Source organism: Seriola lalandi, unplaced genomic scaffold (genome assembly GCF_002814215.2).
Source record: "Seriola lalandi dorsalis isolate HSWRI2012SDOR001 ecotype SW California unplaced genomic scaffold, Sedor1 jcf7180002054903, whole genome shotgun sequence".
Taxonomy (NCBI): domain Eukaryota; kingdom Metazoa; phylum Chordata; class Actinopteri; order Carangiformes; family Carangidae; genus Seriola; species Seriola lalandi.
The window spans coordinates 234,771-258,833 of record NW_019525455.1 but is presented as its reverse complement, the minus strand read 5'-3'; the positions used below and the strand labels follow the sequence as shown (position 1 = coordinate 258,833).

The 24,063-nt window shown below is 40.8% G+C and overlaps 3 protein-coding genes across 5 annotated transcripts in view; 1 reads left to right on the top strand and 2 right to left on the bottom strand.

Moving 5' to 3' along the window:
- Positions 1-5,343, bottom strand: part of LOC111672860 (dedicator of cytokinesis protein 3-like) — a 30,146-nt gene extending 24,803 nt beyond the window's left edge. The window contains exons 1-7 of the mRNA XM_087169646.1: positions 5,185-5,343; positions 4,626-4,732; positions 3,827-3,998; positions 3,368-3,465; positions 2,381-2,464; positions 2,143-2,243; positions 1,105-1,186 (exon numbers count right to left, since the gene is read on the bottom strand). Of these exons, the coding sequence (XP_087025772.1) occupies positions 1,105-1,186; positions 2,143-2,243; positions 2,381-2,464; positions 3,368-3,465; positions 3,827-3,998; positions 4,626-4,732; positions 5,185-5,314 (774 nt within the window). The 5' untranslated portion in view covers positions 5,315-5,343. The remainder of the gene's footprint in view (positions 1-1,104; positions 1,187-2,142; positions 2,244-2,380; positions 2,465-3,367; positions 3,466-3,826; positions 3,999-4,625; positions 4,733-5,184) is intronic.
- A 2,225-nt stretch (positions 5,344-7,568) lies between these two features.
- On the top strand, positions 7,569-13,057 carry LOC111672862 (butyrophilin-like protein 10). Of its 3 annotated transcripts, XM_023430433.2 has the most exons (6): positions 7,569-7,717; positions 9,039-9,362; positions 9,947-9,997; positions 10,649-10,921; positions 11,960-12,109; positions 12,890-13,057. In XM_023430433.2, exons 1-6 carry the CDS (start codon positions 7,651-7,653, stop codon positions 12,985-12,987), a joined length of 963 nt encoding a protein of 320 aa, XP_023286201.1. In that variant the 5' UTR covers positions 7,569-7,650; the 3' UTR covers positions 12,988-13,057. The 3 variants fall into 3 exon arrangements, with proteins under 3 accessions (XP_023286201.1, XP_087025773.1, XP_087025774.1); XM_087169647.1 differs by having other exon boundaries at positions 11,960-13,057; XM_087169648.1 differs by lacking the exon at positions 9,947-9,997 and having other exon boundaries at positions 11,960-13,057.
- Positions 13,058-13,333: 276 nt separating this feature from the next.
- The window catches only part of LOC147817734 (dedicator of cytokinesis protein 3-like), a 22,938-nt gene continuing 12,208 nt past the window's right edge, over positions 13,334-24,063 (bottom strand). Inside the window, exons 6-12 of the mRNA XM_087169651.1 lie at positions 21,171-21,252; positions 19,957-20,017; positions 19,505-19,652; positions 17,780-17,868; positions 16,749-16,874; positions 13,767-13,891; positions 13,334-13,384 (exon numbers count right to left, since the gene is read on the bottom strand). Of these exons, the coding sequence (XP_087025777.1) occupies positions 13,334-13,384; positions 13,767-13,891; positions 16,749-16,874; positions 17,780-17,868; positions 19,505-19,652; positions 19,957-20,017; positions 21,171-21,252 (682 nt within the window). The remainder of the gene's footprint in view (positions 13,385-13,766; positions 13,892-16,748; positions 16,875-17,779; positions 17,869-19,504; positions 19,653-19,956; positions 20,018-21,170; positions 21,253-24,063) is intronic.

Here is a 24,063-nt window from a genome sequence, read left to right as displayed (position 1 = left end):
TTAAACAAACAAACATGGTCAACTTGAAGATTTATCATCCAGGTCACTTGTTGTTGTCGACACATTAATGTTCTGGTGAAACACAAAAAGATTAAAAACTAAACTGAAAATAAAAAACTGAGATGATGATGAATAATAGTTTGTGGAAGAATAAGACAGATACAGGCTGAAACTGTGGACACACACACACACAACCACCCACACACACAACCACACACACACACACACACGCACACACACACACGTTGAAGATGGATTAAAGAAAACTCAGATCTGAACCCACGGCTGCAGCATGTGTCAAAACTATCCTCAATAATTCACATCGTCCACTTTTACCCGACAGTGTGACCCATTTGAGACAGATGTTTGAATCTGATAAATATTTCAAAGTGCTGAGCGGCGTTTGTCTGCTCATGTGCTTCAGATGGAACATCTATTCTGAGCTTTGCCTACAATGTGAGGCGATGCTGAATGTATGCAGTCAGCTTTCTGTCTGTTTACAAGGGGAAGTGGGAAAAACGGGAAAAGTGTAAAAATGTTGATAAAGCTTTTTACATTAAAACACTGTGCACATGAGTCACTGAGGAGAAGAGGAGATGAAGCGTGTCAGACATCAGAATAAGGATGAGGATCTCTGCAGCTGCTTGTTTGTTTGTGAAAAACACATTCGTAGATCCAGTCTGTGTTTTTTGTTCAGCAGGTGACTGTGAGACGCCTCCAGCCTGAACCAGTGTTTCCTTCTCTCTTTACATGACCCATAAAAACTAAACAAAGATGGAAGCTTCATATTTGGCAAAAAAAATAAAAAATTAACATTTTTTGGAAAACAGAACTGCATAAAAAGTAGGACACAAATATAAACACAGCTATGAAGTAACATGCAGAGATTTACTTGAGTGGCTGATCTCATCATGCAGTGTGCAGCCTGTGGGTGTATAATGTAAAATGCAATGACAGCACATGTTGTTTAACATTCACCTCATTCACAGCATTAGCTATTACGTAACTGTTACTGTTACTCATATAAACTATTCGACCTCTTCAGTCAGGTCACAAACCACAACTCAGCTGAACTCGTTGAGGAAGCTTCATACGAACTCTTACCCTCATGGCTTCCTGTATGTGATCCTGCCTGACCACCTCTGCAGAGCGGTCCATGTACCACTTCAGGCAGCGGATCAGCTCTCTGAAACACAACAGACATTAAACACTGCATCTGAGCCAGTGTGGTTTTTCTGTCTGAGATTAACCCAGGCTGTGAACACAACACTGACATATCATATATCAATATCAAGCTGATATTGTGAACTTGTTAACATGTGGAGTTATGTTTGTGTCATCTGATGAATTAAAGTCCAGTGTTAACTCTCTTTCTTGGAGTGTTTGGTCTCCTGAGGGAACTATCTATTTCTTTAGCTGCTAAATGCTCCACTATGTTCACCAGCTGCTCCCTGACTGAGTCTGTCTGCTACTGAACAGGAAGTGGTCAGCAGCAGTGGAATACGTGTGCCTGCTGCCGCTGAAAACAACACAATGAGAGTGGTGAGAGTGAACCTAGTATAGTTGTGTGAAGCCGACGACAGCTGCAGATTCAGTAACTCTCTGAACACCACGAGTGACTCCTTTCACATGGTCACACTTTCATATAGTGTAATTATAAAAAATACTGTTTAAAGATGCTTTAATGAAATAATAAGCAACAGGTTCAGAACACAGCCAGCACCAATTTAGAGAAATAGGTGTTGGCTGTCTTAGTATAATAATTAATAATATATATTATAATGCAACAGATGCACATGGCTTTGGTCTGAAGTGGTGATAAATTCATCAACATTTCAAATCATAAACAACAAAAAAAAAGCACTTTTCTATCACTGTTAGTTGGCAGGGTATCACACTTCTATGAGACATCTGAGGTGAATTGTGATTATTGGGAAAGCTGGATAACAAGAAACGAATGTTACTCATGTGCATGTGAGTGTAAAGAACTTCAGGGTGTGGTGTTTGCAGAATTAGTAAAATGAAACCAAGGGATAATGACAGTAAATACCATTCTGAGAAGGATGCTCTGAACACAAACATAAAATCAGGAACACACACACACTTGTACCTGCAGAGTATTAGTCAGAGTGAAACACTCACTTGTAGGCCAGTGCACCGGCAAAGTGTTTCTGGATGTACGTGTCCATCACCGGCCTGAAGTGGTAGTATTTACTGTCCCTGAGCAGGTTTATGATGAATACCTGAGAGAGAGACGTTTAAATTGTAATATATATGACACAATAGTAACACTGAGTCACTTCTGTTATTGGACTGACTCTAAGAGGACTCCAGCTCTTAGTTGGTATTCTCAGTTACACTCAGTCACATTGTGTCTTACCAATGACTGGAACACCAGTGGTCCATATTTGTCCGTGTTGTCGTCCAAGATGGAGAATAAGGTGTCCAGAATGTCTTGGAGAAACTGCCACACACACACACGCACGCACACACACGCACGCACACACACGCACGCACACACACACACAGGTCATTAACTGTGACCACCTATTTATGGGTCAGTTGATCTAACCAACCCTCTGCATAGCTTTAGTGTAACACACTTGAGACATAAAACAGTAACTACAGCACATACCATTTAAAATGTAAAGAGAAGAAATTAAATTTAGTATACACCAATTCAAAAACAAAAAGTTCCTTTAAAAACATATTTTTTTTGGTAACGCTAATTCACAAAACGTTTCATTTTCTTCTGATGATTAATTTTTCATTTATAAAAACAACGGTGTGGTGCCATCTGCCAACTGAACTGACTCACAATACAGGCAGCCACTCTTTCCGTGTAAAGAAACTGTATGACTAATAAATCTTACCATACGCATTTCTAAGAAGCAGTACATAATGGTTAGGCACTCTTAATGAGAGGAACTATATCTGTCTTACAACACTGAGAATAACAAAAAAAACAAAAAAAACAAAAAAAAACAGTTGACAACAGGCTGCTCGCAAACAAAGCAACCACAAAACCAACTGTGGTAAGTTCAGATCAGTATTCTCAGAAAACACACGTGTTCAGAAACACCAGACAAAAGCTGCCAAGGGGGCCGAGAGGAAGTGTTACTTCACACAGGGAAAGATATGATCCTGTGGTGGCTCACTGCCAGTAATGCCTCTGGATGAAAGCAGTGAAGCAACAATAATTTCTGTGCGTTTATGTGCTGACACTGCAGTTACATAGTTTGAGCAGCTGATTAACTGTGACTATTATTTTCTAGCCTCCTGGAGGAGTTGATAGAAGTAATCCAGAATCCATATCACCCTAGGAGCAACACGTGGATTAAAGACTTCTTGTCTGACTGAACCTCACCTTCACTATCTCTTCTCCACTGACGTGTCGTAGCCGGCCAAGAATGTCCATGACCCGGTCCGGATGGGCCTTCCACTTGAGCAGGGCCAGGAGGTCGACTGAAAGACCACAGCAAGTGTCAGAAAACGTGGTGACAGGAGTAAAGAAAAGCACTGGTCAGGCCCTCTGTAGTTTACATAAAACACCAGGGTCCAGTATCCACACACAGAAAAGATGGATGAATAAAAACAGAGCTAATTTCATTCTTCTTAAGAACAAACAATCACAACATGTGAGGGGGCTTCCCCTGTGATTATTATTAGGGTTCAGCACCACACGTCACCACAGCAGCGCCTCTCACATGCACATTACATATTTACATCAGCTGTTCTGCATGCAGGTCCCACGAATGAATGAATGAAGACAGGGCTTTAAGATTTCACCCGGACACTTTAAATCAACATGGGATCAGCTGAGTACCGTTCTGAGTGAGCTTGGTGGAGGAGAGCTGTGTGGAGATCCAGAAGGTCTCCTTGGTGCTGCGCTGGAAGATGAGGCTGGAGGGGATGCTGGGGCAGCTGTTGAAGTCTTCTTTACAGCAGGGCAGGCCCAGGTAGAGGGCGTGGTTACTGAAGGTCGTGTTCTCATCACACTGAGGCCAACGGGAGCCAGGAGTAAGACGGAGAAGAACGGTAAATTATTTAAAACAGGAAACATAAATTCACAAACGCAAATTCACAAATCACAAACTAACACAACTGGTGACACAGTTGTATAAAAGCACATTTTTGGTGAGTCCATACCTTTGGTTGGTTGTTTTCTCTGAAACACTTTGAATGCCAGTAATTCACTTTTAAATAATCCTGAATTTTGACAGTTCAACAGCATGCAGAACTAGATGATTTTTCACTTCATAACCAGCTCCACCGTCAGTGGTTCATTGCAGAATCATTCTTACTGGAAACTGATCAATCATGTTGTGTACACACATTGTTTTACAGTGGATTCCTGTGGTCAGGCCAATGATTAATTAATGGATATGGGAAGATGTAAAGAAAACGTGCAGTAATTTTAAAAATCCAACTTCACAGTTTATACAAAAACACATTACATATAATAATAGAAACACAAATAAATACTATGCTGGAATTTTATGCTCTTAAGATTGATGACACTTGACACAATTGAACCCACTGGATGTCCCTCTGTTCTCAGAACGGGAAGGCTAGAAATAAACAGACGAAAAAGCAGAAGCAGTAACACAGCAATTTCGTCTGACCTTGTAAACGTAGAGTTCATGGCTCTCGTCTGAAAGAGTGGTTCCATCCTCCCTCATCAGGGGAGTGAAGGCAAAACCAAACAGCTTCTTCTCTCCTTTGTCCTTTGCTGTGGAGTGAAAGAAAAAGGAGAAATGAGGAGAGAGACAAAGATATACAACAGAGAGAGGCAGAGGGAGTTTAGAAAGAAGGAAAAATTTCTCCCAGCTTTGCTTTTATTGTTTGTTTCGGTAAATAATGTATAAAAATCAGGACAAGAAAGTGACATGAAAACAGGTAGATGATAATCTCAACTCTCGTATCAGCCGCTCTAGTCGTCATTTCACTACTGTGAAGATACAGAAGACAATGTAGTGACAAATTCAGTCAAACCACTTCAGCAACATATTGTTTATGTTGATCTCACACTGTTTACTGTCACTGGCAGAGTTAACGTATGGGCCATCTCAACATATTATAATTTTTTTTGTATTATCTCTGCAAGTACAATTAGCGTTTGATGTCATGTCAAAAAATATGAAAATGTACCACAGCCTCTCTTAGTGACATGGAGTTACTCACTGGAGCAGTGTCTGAACTCGAAGCGTAGGTGGGACCCTCTGAAACGGTCGATGGGAATCGGCAGTTTAATCACTTCGCTCCATCGAGGGCTGTTGTTATGGTAGAGGACGAAGGAGCGGTGCTCTGGCATGTTGGGCTCCCCTGAACCCAGACAGATGCAGTCCTGCAGAGAGACAGAGGGATTAACATACATCCTAACAAAGAACTTCACACCTACCCACATTTAATCGTCTCTCTGGTGCACGTGTTTATTTTATGTTTGCCACTGGATCAGTGTTTTGAGGGATGTAATTTCATCAGTGCCTCTTCCTGACACTGTTTTTGTTATATTTGAGGAAACGTGTAGATGTTTGTGGAATCGGTTGTGCCACTTGTCGCACAAATACAGCTCAAAAGTTAAAGGGGCTGGATTTGGTGCAGTACAGGAAGATCAGTCATTTCTTTGCAATGATCATTTTTAACTTTGATTAAATTATTCAGTCTCGTTTTATCTTTGTTGATTCTAAATTTTGGTGTCAGGAAATCAGGTTGTTGTGGCAACTCTGTTACCGGCTTTATTACCCAGGCAGATTGATGAACACCACTGCTATTCCCAACAGAATAGATCAATAGTATTACGACTGAATCATAAACATATAAATTACAGTTCTTCTGAATTGCTAAAACACTAAATTCATCTCATTTCACCTTTTTGCAAAAACTCTAAACACATTTTCACTCACTAAAACACACTGTGCACTGTGATTCACTCATGACTCATAATGGTAACCAACGATAGCAGTGGCTAAACACAATTTCAGCACAGATGTCATAGCTTACACACAATAACTCAAAGCTGTTCATACTTTATGCTAATTATTTGATGAAACCAATATAAGCCAGTTCAGAGTGCACAGGTAGCTGAGTGTGTGGTGAGTAAGTGAGTGTGTGGTGAGTAAGTGAGTGTGTTGGTGAGTGAGTGAGTGTGTGTGTGAGTGTGTTAGTGAAGGGGGGTGGATACCCACTTCCAGTCTCTCATGAGTTAAAAGCCACACTTACACTTCATGTCATCAACCACAGGTTATAGATTTTTCACTATTGCAAAAACACAGTTCCTGAAACTAGGGCCCTGGTTGTCAAAGCTCCACACACAACAAAATACAAAACATCTTACATCTCTTGCAAAGGTAAACACTACATCAAAAACTAAATTAACTCTTCTAAATATGATACATTAGCTTCAGAACTTTACACACAAACAACAAATATATAGATCTTTCCACCACCAACTGCACATGACTGTGCTAAATTTAAAACATTTTTCACATTCCTACTTTTCTAATAGTATAAAGAGTATAAAAAACACTATTACTGTATGTTTTTAGATATTTATCATTTGGAACATACTGTAAATATGAACACAGATGCAATGGGGAAACAAAATCTCTTTATTCTCAATAGTGAACCGAAGATGACATGAACATACTGTACTGTAAAACACAGTAGGCCTATCCTGTCTCTGCTCCAATCTGTAAGAATTGTTCCAACTTCTTCTGGACCCGTCCTCTCGCCGCTCCCTGTCCTCTGTGTCCTGCTCCTCTTCCTCCTTCACCTCTTCTTCTTTCTGGTCTGCTACTTTCTTCTCTTACTCGACCACGTCTTCCTCTAATTCTCTCCAAAATTGTCCCCCATTGTTGGTCACACCAAAGAGCAAACCTGACTCCTATTTATGGTGACCAAGCTGTGATTTCTGTGTGATCTGATTGGTCACATGTGTCCTCACATATGCATTCTGAGTTCAGGTGATTGCTAATTGAACGTGGTGTTTCAGTGGCAGTGTTTAGCAATTAACACACAAAGGCTTTCAATTTTGAATGATGTGTCTAATGTGGAGAAGAATGTGTGTATAGTTCTGCAAATCTGGGCTGAAATTTTGCTCCTTGTGTGTCGAGTTTCAAAATCTGTGTATTATTTTTAATTTTAGTGTGTAAGAAATCGTAAAAAACTGTAAATGTGAGAGAGACTGGACTGACAGTCCAACCCAACATGAGTCCATTTACAGCAGCATCTATAATTCACACCTTCAGAAATGAACAGGTATGAACAGGTATGTCTAAAGGTTACTTCAGCATTACTGCATTGTGTTACATAAACATTTGTAGGTCTTACAGTAGCCACCCATTTACCACACTACACTGCGGGAATAGATGGTTTCAGCTCAAACTGAGTGTTGTGGTATAATCAGCAGGAAACTACTGATGACCAACATGATCTTTATAACTGTACAATTCATATGAGTGGTTATCTGCTAACAGCCTGTTGCACCCCTCCAGCGGTAGTAGAGGCGTATAGGCTGTGACCGGTTTCCGACAGGTCACGTGATCACAGCTGTATGAATGCGACCATCCAGAGTCGGGAAACGTTAACTGTGAACTGCCGCCGGCTGCAGACGAATCGTTAAGATACTCTGGAGCTACTAAAGCCGTAATGGAACCTGGACTAAAGTTTTTCTGGCTCCTGACTCTGAGTACAAAGGCGTTTGGCGATAAACAAGGTGAGAAACAGCAGCCGATAACCTGCGACACTTCAGTTTTCCAACTGGAATTAGCGTTGACAGATTCGTCGATATGAACATACAATAGACACGCGCAGAATTAAACAAAATAATAATAATACTACTAATAATAATAATAATACCACACGCCATGCAGACGGGGTTTTAAAGGCGGAGACGGAGGTGAACACCTGCCGACAACTACGGTCGTAGTTGTCGGCAGGTGTTCTCCGAGTGTCATCGCAGCTTTTGCGAGTTAAAAAATAAAGTAATTAGCGTCCTTCATCACACCACCTGTTCAACTAGATGTAAACACTAACAAAGGCTTTATTTTCAACTTCTCCATCCACCGTGGTTTGATTTACACGAGCGCAGCGGGCTAACGTTAAAATGATGGTGATCTCAAGCTTGCAGGAGGCTCCTTAAAGCATCCGTGCCCAGGGGTTAAGAGTAAGATTTTCTTGCATACACCGTGTGGCAGCAGAGGACATGTACTATATTTTTTATTTTTATTATATGCATTCCTAATTGTGCCCATTGTGTGAAGCCAGAGACCAGGCAACAAGCACACGGTATGTGTCTGTAAGTCACGTGTAGGGCAGACGTTGAAAATGTCATGTAAATAAAAAGATGATTGCCACTCAAGAGTCACTTCTTGTTTTCAGAAGTTGGCGCTGTGACTATGACTTGATCTTAGTTTGCAGATATATCTACAGTGTCAGACGGTCACCTTGCATGTTAAAGGCAGAAGATATTGCACGTTACTTTGCAAGAGTCTTCACGTTACATGTGCCTACCGATATTCATGCTTGTAGGTGAAACACAGAGCAGGGGCTCAATTTAAAAAATAAAAAATAAAAAAAATTTCTAGGTGGCACTATCCAGCCATTCTGCCATACCCATGTGCAAGACCCATAAAATACATACATTTTCACCAGGCCTGCGTGTGCAAAGTTGAATGAGTTTTTGAGAACAGGAAAGGCCTCAAAAGGCAATTCATTCATCAAACTGTATAATTTTTTCCTGTTTTTAAAAAAGGCTTGACAAAAACTAAAACATCCTTTTTATGTATCATGCGTTGAAACAGGTTTTTCTTATGTAATCAACTACAATACAACTTTAAATATAGGACAATATGACACCATGAGTATGAAAATGTTTAAGAATAATTAATGATATATAGTGCATTCAGAAAGTATTCAGACCCCTTAAACTTTGTCACATTTTGTTATGTACACTCGATCTAATTTTCTGCTTCAACTTGATTATTCAGCTCAAAAATGTCCTGAATAATACATATACTTTTCTCTTCCCGGGCCAGGTGTCGTCAAAGTGAAAGTTGAAGAAGGGAGTGATGTCATTTTGCCCTGTTCCCTCATCACCAAGGAGAACATTGAGTCGAAGCTGTTTGATTGGAAGAAGGACGGTCAGATGGAAGTGTTCCTGTATGATAATGGCAATAATTATAATAACGGCCGCTTAGGTCAAGATGACCAGTTCAAAGATCGCGTCTCACACTTTGAAAAAGAACTGAAGTACGGCAACGCCTCCATACTCATCACACATACGAAGATGGCTGACAGTGGAAACTACAGCTGTGATTTTCCACGTCTCCGGCAAATATTTCACATTTGGCTTGTTGTTGGTGAGTACATTCTGCATAATGTTGCATAGCTTTAATTCTGGTTTTCTTGTCTACAGTTGTCTGTTTTCCAAACCACACCACGGTTAGCTCAAGTTAGAAAGTAGGGCTGTATAGGGTATAGGGCTCAGTATATAGTAGTAACACTTGTAATACTACTGGTAATACTAAAACATTATAAGTGAAGCTGGATATTTTCCCCCTAGTGTTTTAACCTGTGATTCTTCTTTTTTCTTTGGATTCATCCTACGCTGACCTGCTTCAACTATCTACCTTGTCCTGCTGCAGAGCCGTCTGATTTGTCTTAGCTTTCTGCTTTTATCTGTAAATCAGGTAACTAACAAAATTGCTTCTACCGCATTCTCTAACCTCTTCCATTACATTTATCCATATTCTACCTTTGGGCTCCACCTCAGCTTTCCAATCTCTGGAGAATAACTTGAATTTAATCTGAGCTTTCCATGTTAACATTTGTAACAACGCCATAGCTTTGCGAGATGGGTTCTTCATAACCAAAGACACCCACCTTCATGGTTTACCTCTCCACCTTAGATGGATCAAAATTAACACTCTAATATGCCTTTTAGATCGTGACCCACAGCGCCCTACCTTAAAAGACCAATCAGGACAAATCCGTGGTGAGTGGTGCTATATATATACAATACAATATATCGTGCAATGAAAATTATTTACTTAATGATCTAAAGTTCATGTTGTATTTTCCACTCTTATACATCTACGATAATAATAAAAATAAGACTTCAAATCCTGATTTTGTAACTGCGACATCGTCTGACAAAATCAGCAAACACCTAAATTAAAGACAACTGTGTTAAAGTCGTTGTCGTGTTAAAGTTACTGTTCTACATGTTCATACAAACTCAACATTTCCTGTAACTGTTTCCCTGGGCAGACACCCTTTATTCCTAAACAAGGCTTTTATTGTTGTGCTGCAATAAGCGTTATTGTCTCATTTCCAGTTGCTGATATTTCTTTTGTTTATGTTATTTCAGATATGCTAGTTTCTGTAGCAGTTACTGATCAGCCCCCCCCCCGCTCTCTCTGCTCCATGTGTCTTATGTTTAGTTATTCCTCTGCCTGCTTTAGTAATAATGATTCATGTAATGAAACCCTATCTAAATGTCTTTGATAAGGTATTTAATACAGCTACTGCTTCATCTGCTTTGTTTTTCTGTCGTCTGCTGATTTCTGACAGAAAGACTTTACTGAAAGAAATTACAATTCCAGCCATTTAACTGTCCTTCACAAGCTCATCTTTTTACTCACAGGTGCGGCTCCAAAGCCATGTATCACCATTGTTAATAACACAGAGGATGGGATGCTGCTGATGTGTGAGGTTTTCGGGGCTTTTCCAAAGCCTACACTGGAGTGGCTGGACGGTGATGGAAATGTCCTCCCTGCTGACCAGCAACACGACCCAGAGAGAAGCGGCCACTACTACGTTACCCTCCTCATCACTGTGACCAAACGCCTCCGCTGCGAAGCCAAGCAGGAGGCCATCGACCATATAAGTTATGCAGAGATCCATGGACTTGTCTGTGGTGAGAGTTCTTGTAAATGGAGCTTAAATCTGCACAGCTTTAAAGTTACAGGATTTATCTGGATTTAGTGTACCTACTAGAGACGAAACTGTTACCAGTTTCACGCTACATCACGGTAGAAAGCAGATAAACAGTGAGCTGTAGCTGCTCAGCCTCTGTGTGAGACGCCTCGGTTGGTTGTTTAGTGATTGTGTGTTTTTAGAAAGGGCTGCAATTCTCAAGTGCAGTGTAGCCGCTGTGTTTCTGGTTTAACAGCACCATGCTGGACAGGTGACAGGTGTGTCTACAGTGTCTGTCTCTGAAAGATGTTACAGCACGGAAAATAAAACATTTGACTGATCATTTTGGTCACTATAATCGCGATACTAAATTTCTAGACCGTTTCATGTCTAGCACCTACACTGTAGGTATACATATGATGTGTAAAGCACATGAAGTTAAAGTAAGATTTATTGAAGTTTATGATTATAGCAAGTCATTTGTTGTTGCTGACTCACTTAACACAGATAATGCTAAAAGAAGGGATTCAAAAGCTCAGAGTAACGATAAATTACTAGATATAATGCATTTAGTATTCACTTATAATGATGTGAAGTCAGGAGGAGACTAAATTTATAATAATAAAATAAACTAGTAGAGCTTTTCTGAAATTACTTGCATTTACATACAGAGTACATTTATAACAGTGACTATGGTGTATCTGCCCAGTTTACTTTGCATACTGTTCTGACTGAAATGCACCAAATATTTTTTATCCCCCTCAAATGAATTAACTTAAAGATATTAAGGTAAAAACAACGGCCAGATCGACATGTTTTTCCTGTGATAGACCTTCACACTACACAGAGACCGACAATTTGAGTTAATGAGTTAATTAGATGAATTATTTCTCAATTGCACATCAAAGGTAATGCCAAGGGAGGAGTAGTACCACATATTCCAACCTCTTTTAAACCCAGTGTAAAGTTAACAATAAAACACAATCAGCATCTGTTAAGTTACAAATTCACAATTTTGAGAATGACATTATCTTTTTAGGTGTTTCAGAGAATCTCTTCACTGCCAAAGAATGGATGCTGGGAATTTTAGTTGGAGTTGCTATTGGAGTTTTTTCAACTCTTATAGTTGTGTATCTACTTCTACCTCTGTGTGGAGCTCCAAAATGTTTCACTAAACAATCCAACAAAGGTAAGTTTAATATAATGTATCTTAAAAATAATGCTCAGTTTTCAGTTTATCAGGAACACCTAGCTAAAACATGCAGTTTAATGCAACAGTCCTGCAGTAAATCCTCCTCCATCATTAGATGCTACTTAATTGAGTTGTAGACTTAATTTTAAATGCAAAAATAGCCATTTTGGCCATGAATCTTCAATCAATAACCCACAATAATACTAAAAAACCAAAATCTCTCATTTACAAAAGTTTTCAGACCCTTTGCTGTGATACTCAAGTTTACTTTAATTATCCTTGAAATGCATCTAGATCTTGAGTGGAGTCCAACTGAACTGATTGGGCATAGTTTGGAAATTAGCACACAACTGTGTTTGTATGGTTCCACAATTTACCCTGCATGTCAAGACAAAAACCAAACCATGGAAATCTCTTACACCTTTTCCATCAGGGCAGTTTGAAGGCCAGTTTGGTGCCAATGCCTGATCTCAGTCCAGTTCTTCACATTTTTACAGCCAAAGAACCAGCTCTTAGCCAGGAAAACTGGATTGAAAGTGGCACCAACATTTTGTTGGTCTAGAACCAAGAAGCGTTTGCATCAGGGTCTGGGGGTGGGATTATCATGACCAGCAACCAACTAAAACTTGTGACCACCATTTAAAAAAAACACCAGAGCTAGAGTATGCAAACGTGAATGGGTCTGAATGCTCTCTGAAGCCTCCGTATATTATTGATCTCACCATTAATTTCCTTTATAGTTGCATTAATTAATTTTATTTTTTTTACCATTTGCAGATTCAGAAAAACCAAATGGTACTTCAGGAAAGACACATCAATGTACAAATGGTGTTTCAGAAGAGCCATCCTCTCAACAGTTATTAACACGGGTATAGTTTTATGGAATTTTGTGATGCTGTATATAAAATAACATTTTTTTTTTGATAATAAATTGCTATTTAAAGATATTGCTTTCTATTTATTGGCTTCTGCACTTCTCCAGAAACTTTCAGTGCTTGATACAAAGATACATAATGAGTAATTGATGCAGAATTGAATCGACTGTGTGGGAAGGACTCAACAGTGGCCTAACAAATGAATGCTAACACGTGGCTACAGTACACAACATGGATACAAACTCCAAGGAAGCAATGCAGACAAATTAAAGCCGACCAACACTTTCACACACAGACTGCGTTGAGGCTTAATAAACAGTGAGAGATTTAGCCATTCATAACAATGTCATTGGTTCATTTCTGGTCGCTGCAGTTTGCACAAGACCTGGATCTGTAACTGTAGTTTCATACACATCTGTATTAAATTTCAACTCAAGGATGTACCTACCAGACAATACTGTCTTCTTCTTCTGTGCTCCAAAAGATGTAAAAGCTTTTGTATACACTGTTCATAGTTATTGCCCCATTTATCATTTTAAACAGGATAGATGTGAAGAGCCTCAAGATGTGTTGTATATGTTTCATGTTATTGCACCTGCACTGTGATATATGTTAGAAATGAAAAATAATTCCATTATACTTGAAATCAAAACCCTGAATACAGTTAAGTTGACAAAATGGGAATCAGCAAAACTATGTGTCCAGCATTTGCTGCCACATGTTTCACCTTTCGTGGCTTCTTGTGTCATGAGGGGTGTGTAGCAGGACCATATCCCTACCTTGAGGATCTCTCCATCAGCATAAAGCACATAGATGGTGACTTCAATGTTCTTCTGGACGCTCTTCCCTCCTCTCTCAAAATCCCCTCGCTCCAGGGTCAGGTACAGGTCATTACGGATATCACCTGGACCAGAACAAACACACAAATAAAACCTTACAGTTTGTTTCACATTTCACCTGAGAACAGTTCTGAGATTAACTGTAAATATAAGTCTGATAAATACATAAAAGGTTAATGCAAATGTTTGTATGTCACAGATGCACAAACACACTGCGTCCTCCCAGAGTGAATGTTATACAATGTCAATCAGAATCAGAGGGGTTCTCCTGGGTGAATTAGAGCCCAGTACAGTGCAGGTACGACCTTCAGTGAACTGTCTTGCAGTGAAGTGAACTAAAGCTTTCACATAAATGTCGTGGAGTAGAAAGAGCAATATTTCCTCTGATGATATGATATGATCACTCGGTCAGTCTGTCAGCAACATTTGCCATTATAGGACTGGCCCCTGCTGTTGTCCAGCCAAAACCACCACAGACACACAAAACACTATTACAATGAAATAATAAACTCTACAGTGATGTCAAAACGTTTCTCTACAATAACTAATCCTCCATTGTCTCACTGCTCATGACTGAGCACCTGTGTTTGCTAACATTAGATCTTGTATGACATTTTACATCACTAATGAAGTGACAAGCTAACACTGGAAAGGAAAGGGCGCGCTATCAGCTAGCTAACATTAGTTAGCTAAACTGTAACTAACGGCTAAAGTTAGAAACTAGCTAACATTAGTTAGCTAAACTGTAACTAACGGCTAAAGTTAGAAACTAGCCAACATTAGTTAGCTAAACTGTAACTAACGGCTAAAGTAAGAAACTAGCTAACATTAGTTAGCTAAACTGTAACTTAAGGCTAAAGTTAGAAACTAGCTAACATTAGCGTCAATCCGTAGGTACGTGACAGTCTAATTCAGAAACTCTGAAGATAAGAAAGTAAAGTGTATTGTATTAAAAACGCTGGGTAGTTAGCTACTGCTACTTATATTTACCTACAGTGTCTGTGCAACGCATCGGAGCAGCGGTTTGAGGGCGCTAGCAGCTAAAGGGAGTGGGGAAGGCAGACGTTACGTTCAGCTAACGACAAGGTAACGAAATGGTATGGTCCACTTTAGGGGTGTCTGGAAGCGTATTACAAAATTCTACCTGGCATAAATGATGAATGAATACAGATAAGTAGGATATATAAATATTTTAACCCCCCTGAACTGTAGCTTTTACTTTTTTTTTTTTTTTTGGTTTTTGGGGGGGGGTCCTTAATCAGTCTTAATCAGGGGGGTCAGACTCCCCCAATCCCGCCTATAGTTCGAACCCTGCTTCCCCCACAGTTTCCATTGTGTCACCTTTTGACAATTTATCACAGGCCTGAATAATCACTGTATAAAGACACATATACATGTATGTCCACAAATACAGATGGGGCCACGTATAGATTCTCACACACATTTAAAGCTGAATACCTCTGACATGCACAAGACTAATGACCTGTGTTACCGTGTGTGGATTCATTTATCATTTCAGCTTGTCCTTAAAGAAAAGGTGTCACCCTTAATATAACAAGATGAGAGTTAAATACGGGCTCCATCACTGTCTGAGGGGAGCAATGTGCGACATGCATGTTTAATGTATGTGAAAGAGGTGTGAAGGACACTTCTGCATATGTTATGTGTACAGGTGCTAATGGAAATGCAGCTTTTGCTGGAAGTGTTAATCCTTTTAGTTAAGAGGATTCTCTCTAACATTGAAAGTAATCATCAATATGAATTATACAGCGTCTTAATTTGTCGCATGGCATAGTCAGGTTTTTGTTAGGACAATTTTTACAGTAGAAATCAGAGCAAATGAAAGCTGTTGGCTGTGAGATCTGTGGATCGTACATCTAGGACGTTGCTTTTTTATTTATCAAACAGAACTATATGGTTAAGAAAATAAATTCCATTCATCTCCATTATACTGGGCTTCTAACAGAAGTTTCAAAACCTATGCAAATAAATTCTTTAAATGTGACAAACTAAAGCACAGCCCTTCTCTTTTCCTCAACTCAGTATCATTCTGACCTTTTCTAAATCTGTACAAGAAAACAAGAAAAAAACGAACAAAACTCCTGTTTCACTGCAACTACGTGCAGCTCTGCTGAACTGAAAAGAGCTGCATGTGTTCAGTGGACACTGACACTAAACTGAGTGATGCTTTGCATATAAATCCAGCCAGTGCTTCAGTATGATATATGGCCTCATTCCCCAGACACTGCAAGACTCACACACACACACTCACATGTGTGAAATTCTTCAGTGTCTCAATCTGGTTGCAGCCAGTCGGAAACATGGACGTTAATCTGACCAGGAAACTGAGCTCTCAGCTCTCAACTCAGCTCCAAACAGGAAAACGTGAACAAATACATGTAAACACTCTAACATCAAATCTGTTTCCTGCTCTGGTTGGTAAAGTTCATCTTCATTAGGCCTATGTAACCTAGTACTCTATGGTCTCTGTATATTATGTGTTGTTGTACAATCCTGCTCTTTTAACAATAAAGGTCACGTCGGTTTCATCTCGCTCATCCAGGTGGAACATCAAGGCAAGAGTAATAATCCAGAAGGTTTCTTCAGTTCTGTACAGAAACGCCTCTTTATTTAATTTTAATCTATAAATATCTTGGTTCTCCAAATGAAAACTCGGGAGGGAAAACTTTGTTTTGAGGAACCTTTTCCCAGAAAACATGGACATGTCACAGAAGGAAGAGCTCACTGTCATGGCTTAACTAGGACTCTAAAGTTACAGAAGCAGCTATTACAGTCCATATGAACTCGGTGGAAAGACATAAACTGATGCAAACAGACACAGTCAGTTGCTTTTTCATGCATGTGAAAGTGAGCAGGGGTGGACTCTTTGCCGTGCCTTGATGGGCTGATTATATGACTCACCTGGCATGATGACATCTGGAAACCCCAGTTTGCGTGTGATGGCCACCCCCCTGCTGAAAATGAGAGGGTTCTCCCTGCGGACCTGCTCCATGTCGCCTCTCAGCAGCTGCAGGGAGATGATCAGACCTGCATGGATTGAGGGGGGAACAGAGGAGGACGGAGGAGGAAGGGACGAGTGAATCGACGAGCAAAAGTGTAGAAAGAGATGGAGGGTAAAACAGAAGAAGAAGAGATCAGTAAACGGCTGAGGTGAAGAGAAAAGAGGAAATTAATCAAACTAAACTTAAAACTCTGGTTACTTGTCGTTCTGAAGCTCGATGCTTCCTTGGAAAGTCACTATGAAGCTGTAGTTTGGTCAATAATCACATTTCCTCTGTGCCATCTATCACGTCTATTGTTGTTATTCTCATACATGTATGTTAGACAAGCTCTAACAGTGGTACACAGATTAATTTTCATCCCTTCACCCGAAAACATAAAGGCAAACTCCTGCCTGAACTACAGCTTCATGTCTAAACAATAAAGTTCTGGGACGTCAGGAGCTCACAGACTTAAACATGGGGCACAAGAGGCTGCGAGTCCCCTCCAGTGACACCAATTAAGATGATTTTCCAGCCGATGTCGAGTGATGACATGCACATGTCAGTCAGATGGCGTGCTGCGCTCCAAACCGGACGAGTTGCTCCTGGGTTTGTTTGTTTTGTAACTGACATTATGAGTTCTGTGTTCTGCGTGTCTAACTTAATTCATCAGTGTGTGTGTGTGTGTGCGTGTGTGTGTGTGTGTGTGTGTGTGTGTGTGACTGACTGCATCCTCACAAATGCAGTAACATGATTCATTAATGCTGCTGGACTCTTCTTTCTAAAATCAACAGATCTGTTTGCCACCTGCTTCGAATGACAAAGTGACTTCCTCAGCACTAAAAACCACAGGATAGAGACACGCTAAAGCAAAGGCTAGGTGTGGTACTTGTTATCAGGGAGGAAACACTTACACAACCAACACACACACACACACACACACTGTCGTACCATAGTTGGTGCTGGGCGCGGTGTATTTGGTGCTGGACTTGCGGATGATGTTCTCGTGGATCTGGTACCACTCGTTCTCATTGTTGCACCTGCAGAACAGCAAAGAAAAAAGTGGCACAGTGAAGAACATGTCTGTCTTTTTAAATCTGCTGAAATAGCACATGGGAATATTCAAGGTAATCCCTCAGGTTGGTTTTATTTAAACGACTCACATTAAAAAAAAGCATGAAAAGGCTGATTCATTCATTCATGTGGATGAGAATGAAACAGTAAGGACAGTCTTCCTCCCACAACCCCTCCCACTCTGCTTGTGGCTCCTGGGTTTTCTCTTTCTTTTCCTTCCTGTTTAGGAGGTTTCAGGTGTTACAGGTGTTTCAGGAGAGTAATCACTTTTCTCCCTGTTTGGTTTTGGTTCAGCTTCATTTGATCGCTTTATTGATTCCACCTCACCACTGATCTTACTGATTATTACTTAAACCTGTGTTTTGCTTATATGTAATAATTTGATTTGGTTTTAAACGTTAATTATTTCTGCAGATAAAACAAAACGGGAGTAGAACAACTGGTTAATTCCAGTGGTTATTATTATTATTATTATTATTATTATTATCATTCTTCTTATTATTCTTCTTCTTCTTCTTCTTCTTCTTATCATTAGATGAATGGTCTTGTGGCACCACGAGGCCTGAGGTTCACACTGAAGATGTGCAACAACCCATGAAGCATGAACCAACCTCAGGAGTTCAGTTAAGGTTGCTGAAGCACACACACACACACACACACACACACACACACACACACACACACACACACACACACACACACAGAGTTGCATCATGTTGTGACTGTGAGCACTTTAGGAGGCCTGGAGGCAAGTCTTCAGATGTTTCAGCCGAGGGGAATTCCCTTGTGTGTGTGTGTGTGTGTGTGTGTGTGTGTGTGTGTGTGTGAGCAGAGTGCTGATGGCATTATAAGACAGCAGAGACTACTTGATGGCAAAGTGGCTGTCTGTAACTTCTCTCTCCCTCCTTTACATAAAGTGTGACATGCAGTTAAGAATAAAGAAAGAAAGGAAACAGGTCAGTGGTTAAAGAGACGAGAGGATGAGAGTAAAGATGTGAAAAGATACTGACTGCTGCTCATCTTTAATCTTTTGGCTTCTCTGACTTTTTCTGTCACATTTATTTCTTACATGTCTCGCTCCAACACCTTCAGTTTAGGACGATGACATCATCGTCGTAGAGCCGTGTGTATGTTTGCAGAGTGAGGTTAAAGGTTAATGACGCCCATTGTATGAATTCTTACATGCTATATTTTATATATATACTTAACTTTTCTATACTACTTGATTTTTTCTAGTAAATTTAATTTAATGTAGGAGTTTCTGAGTTTTTACTCCGATTATTAGCCCCTCCCCTCCTCTGTCATTGTCCTTTTACTTACAGTGGCCCTAACACGCCCTCGTACTTGTGGACATGCAGAACTCTTCTTTCTCTTAAAGCTACGAATTATAAAACTGTTTGATTCATTTTGGTGCGATGACCCAGTTTAGCTCCAGCCTGAGAGAACGAACCAAACCAAAAGTTCTGCTACTTATAAATGTAGTTAGTGAGTTTGTTATTGTCCGTGTTGTTTTGGGCTTCAACAGACAAAAGTTAAAAAGGATACAGGACAAAGATGAAGACAAGCAGTGTGTGTTTGTGTTTGTGCGTCGCAGCCACTCACGTGTAGACTTTAAGCACAAAGTCTTTCTCCTCTTTGAGTTCGGAGATGGTCTGCAGCACGTCGCTCATGGCCAGGACGGCGCAGCCGTACGGTCGGCGATACTGAACGTGGGGAGGTCCTTTCTTACTGTCGTTCAGCAGCATACGACCTGCGACAGGAAGTGTGTGTGTTGTTTGTCACGTAATACAGGTCATACACAAGGATCCTCTCACTTTCATTCATCAGCGTGACTAAGAAGAGAAGATTTAAAAGGCTGAGACGATATAAATGTTCAGCTTCAACAGGTGCGGTTTGATTTTACTTTAGTCTGATGTAGCAGCTCTAAAAACTCTGACCGTCCCAACAACTGAACATTATGAACTTGAGCAAATTACTTTTATGTCAGATATCCTGCCTGGGATTGTGCGGCATTCTGTGACATCTTCTGAACATCTCAGCGACTAGAGTCTTACCTGTTCTGATCACTTGTGAAACGATGTACAGATCTCTCTTCATGTCTTTGTTGCTCAGGTCCTGCAAGAGAAAGAAAAAACACTGCAAGTTTAAAGACGGCGCTGATGTTTTCTCCTCTTAAACAAACTGAATCCCGTCGCAGGAGGCGGAGAGAAGGCAGAGAGATGATCTGCAGCAAATATCAAGTCTCATCTTCAAACCTTCGGTGAAGAAAGGAAGAACTAAAGATCCCTCTGGGTTTTTTCTCCTGCAGTACTTTTTAAAAAATATTTGCCTCAAACACTGACACAGCAAAGCTTCATTCTAATGAACTGCTTTTTCTCATGAGCGTCACATCCTCCACTGCCATTTTTAAGAATCAACAAAATCACTGCTTTTATTAGACACAGCAGAGTGACGACAGGAAATGAGCTATTGATGCAACAATGGTCCCCAGTCGGACACTACGGTTCACACTTGGCACCTTACGGCTTCCCAGCTGAGTCATTTCTAAACTGCGCCCTGTCCCTTTACGTCGCTTCCTGTATTTCTGCGGCCAGGCTTCTGATTGGTTCCGGTAAGGTGGGACCACATTCTCGCCTCTTCACTTGGCTCCAGAATTGATTTCAAAGTGTTTCTGTTTAGTTTCAGTGGTGATCCTGGAACCTTTGCACAGGCGCACCTAACGACCAATCACTGATCCTTATTGTTTTCATTCTGGATGATTTAACTTTACTATTTAAGTTTAATGTTGTTTTGTCAAAACAGACAAAGTTAACAAGAGTGAATTTATTCCAGTGCTTTATTCATGATGCATCCAGCTGCCTCAGATCGTCTTGCCTGTTGCTTTATAAAAACATTGGATCAGTTATCTTTCTCCTGAACCGTGTGAATCAGTGTTGCACGCTCCCGGTGTGTGTCTTATATTTAAGGTGCTGTGTTTTAAAGAATATTGGCTTGGAGGGGGGTTTCCATAAAAGCTGATGCACTCAAACTTTTGCATGAACAAAAGTGGAGCTTTTGTCCAAAAAGTCCCTTGTGGTTTTTCTGCTGAGGCAGATGAAGCTGAATCGTCTCCAGGCTGATTCTCTGACAGAGCGATAGGGGGCAATGCTTCCTCACAAACGTCTTCCACCTAAACCAGCCCCCCCCCCCCATGCATCTACAGCATGTGTTTTACATTGTGTGTGCGTGTGTGTGTGCGTGTGTGTGTGCGTGTGTGTGTGTGTGTTACCGTGAAGAGTGCACACAGCCTGTCCACCTTCTCTGGATTCTTGGGTCCTCCGTTCTTGTTCAGCCTCACCATGAACTTCTCACTGGAAAACACAATCACAACAACGGTGTTAAACTTCAGCACAAAGGTTTAACCCCTCTCTTGAGTTCCTACCAGCTGCTGCTCTGTAGTTGACCTTTGACCTTAACAGTACAGTACCCAGACTAAAAAACTCTGTGATAAGGAGTCTCCTTGGGGGGGATTTCTGGAAGAGATAAAATTCCTTCAGACTTCTCCTCATGCTTCCTCTCTGCTCCCCCCGGGCTCCCGGCAGCGAGCAGCATGTCTCAGCCTTTTTCGCTTCAGGGAACAGCCAAGTGTTGTCTGCTGGTGTCAGCGGCTGCTCTTTAACCCATATTTATCCAGGGGGAATGAGATTAAACTGACTGGATTTTATTCAATAATGGCGAAGCTCGACATTACCACAGTTAAGCCTCAGATGCATCAGAATACGTCTCCGATCACAAGACAGTTGCATCTGAAAACACGTACGGCAGCGCTGAGTGCTGCGCACCTCAGGCTCGACCAGGAGGGACAGTCAGTGTCAAGCCGCCTCACACCAGCAGAGACACACCAGACTACAAAGACTGATTCGACCCTCGACACTGACGGTCCCGACTGAAATAGAAGGAGTTCTCTGTGCTCTGCTTAAAAGAGCTGGAAATAAATACAGTTATCATTCTGTGGAGAGACCGGGCCACTTTTCAGTAATAAGTTTTATATCATCATCATCATCATCATCAGTGTGATGCTGTACACAGATGTGATTTACTGTTTCCACTGTTGAGTTGGGAGCATCAAGATAAACAGCCGGTGGAGCTAACTCTCCAGTCGGTGCCGTTAAACCGCTGCAGAAGAAGAGGAGGCGACGAGATGACGCCATCAAAACAATGAAAACATGGATTAATGTGAGGAAGGTTCCAGTCTCCTCGTCGCTCCGCGCAGAAGCTTCAGTGCAGCAGGAGAGTGTAAAGTGCATGAGATCAACAGAAGACGTGCAGTGAAAGTCGATGGTAAGTGCTAGTTATTCATGTTAGGGTTTTAAAGGTGTTAGGAGACACTGAGGTCTCTGAGGAGATGAGTCTTCAACAGATACTTGAAGACCGAGAGCGACGCCTGATAGACTTTCAGTAGCTTGTTCCACCATCAGGGAACCTCAGACCAGAAGAGTCTGGAGTTTAAGTAGATGGGAACAGACCCGGTTCAGCCAGTGGAGGACCAGGCGAGAGATAACCACCACCTGGACCAAGAGCTGGGTGGCGCTCTGACTCAGGTACGAACTAGTTTTTCTGATGTTGTATAGAGCAAAGCAGCATGACCACGAGACGGATGCAACATGGTCAGAGAAGGAGACACCCAGGTTTGTTGCGAGCTCGGTCTGGGTAAGAGATGAAGAGGCGATACTACTGCTCTAGAGACAATGAAGGACAACTAGTCCCACCATCACTGCCAGGCAGGAAGCTGTCTTCCTGTGTGGTTCCCCCTGTGGAGGAACATGTTGCCAAACTCAGCTCAGTCAGCAGGATCCCTGTCTGTCTCTAAAAATCACCAGAAAACCAATCTCCTCCGAGAGTCCCTCCTGAACTGATGTTTCTCTCTGACAATTAAAAATAATGATCTCATTTTCTTTATGCACCTGCAGCCTCGTGGTCGTGGTGTCGGGTGGAGCAGGAACAGAGTGTCGAGGCTCTTACTGTGGCTCGCGTTGGACACGAGCGTCTCCCAAATGAATAAATGTAAATGTCAGTCGCAGCAGATCAGTGCTGACGAGTCCGTGATTCATGATTTTGGAAAAAACAGAAGAGATGGGGGAAGTGTTTCTCATTCTGGGTTCTCAGCAGGATCTTTGCCAGCCAGTCTGCTCTTTTTAAAAACCATAAATTAAACATGATAACATACACTGGTGCACACAGCGGAACAAAGCTGCTTTAGAATGAGTCAACAGCTGATATCAGGAACCTTCAGATGATTTTAATTCATTTATTTAGTCGTAAAGAATAACAGATGTTTGAGGAGAATGTTTATTAGTGCTTCAGGTTCACTCAGCATCAGATTCGTCCATCAGCAAATGTTTGTTCATTTTGTTCAGGCAATTTCATGAAGTTTATTTGGTATTTTCTGATTTGATATTGACATTTTGACATTTTGACATTTTGTTCATTGCACTTGCTGGCTGAGCGTTTCACAGCATATTAATACAGGACATCAGTAAATATTCAAATTCAAATCATTAAGATCCCGTTTATAAGAACATGATCATTTCATAAACCATATTTTACCTTCTGTCATTCCAAACTATTTTACACCAATTTTTGTGTCATCAGTCAATTTTAATTGAATTAAAAGAAATATTTTATGATAAATATTGTATCTCATTATAGAAAAGCAGCTCTTCATATTTGCTATATGTGATATTTTTCATAAAATTTCTTTCTGCAGTTTTTCAGTTTTGCCCAGTCTGAGCTGTTTAGTGGCAGCACGGCTTACACCTGAAACATAAAATACAAAAATATAGTTATGTATTACGGCTGCACAAATAATCGAAATAAAGGTAAAACGTGTCACAACAGACTGTAAATGACTTCATACGGTCTGACCGTTCAGTTTATTCTCTGGGACAATACGAACCAACTCTGGGGTTATTTCTAAGGTTTGCACCATGTCTGCAAACAGCAGCAGTGAGGAGCCACAAATCCCTGCAACACACACAACGTCCGACTGTCTTTAAACTAAACAATTTATTCTAATCCCCTGGAGATACCGAGGAGCAAACAAACAAATAGAACAAAAGAGAATAAATATGTATTTCTATCCTGAACAGGAGAGAGCGACTTAGCATGTGTGGGTGGATGTG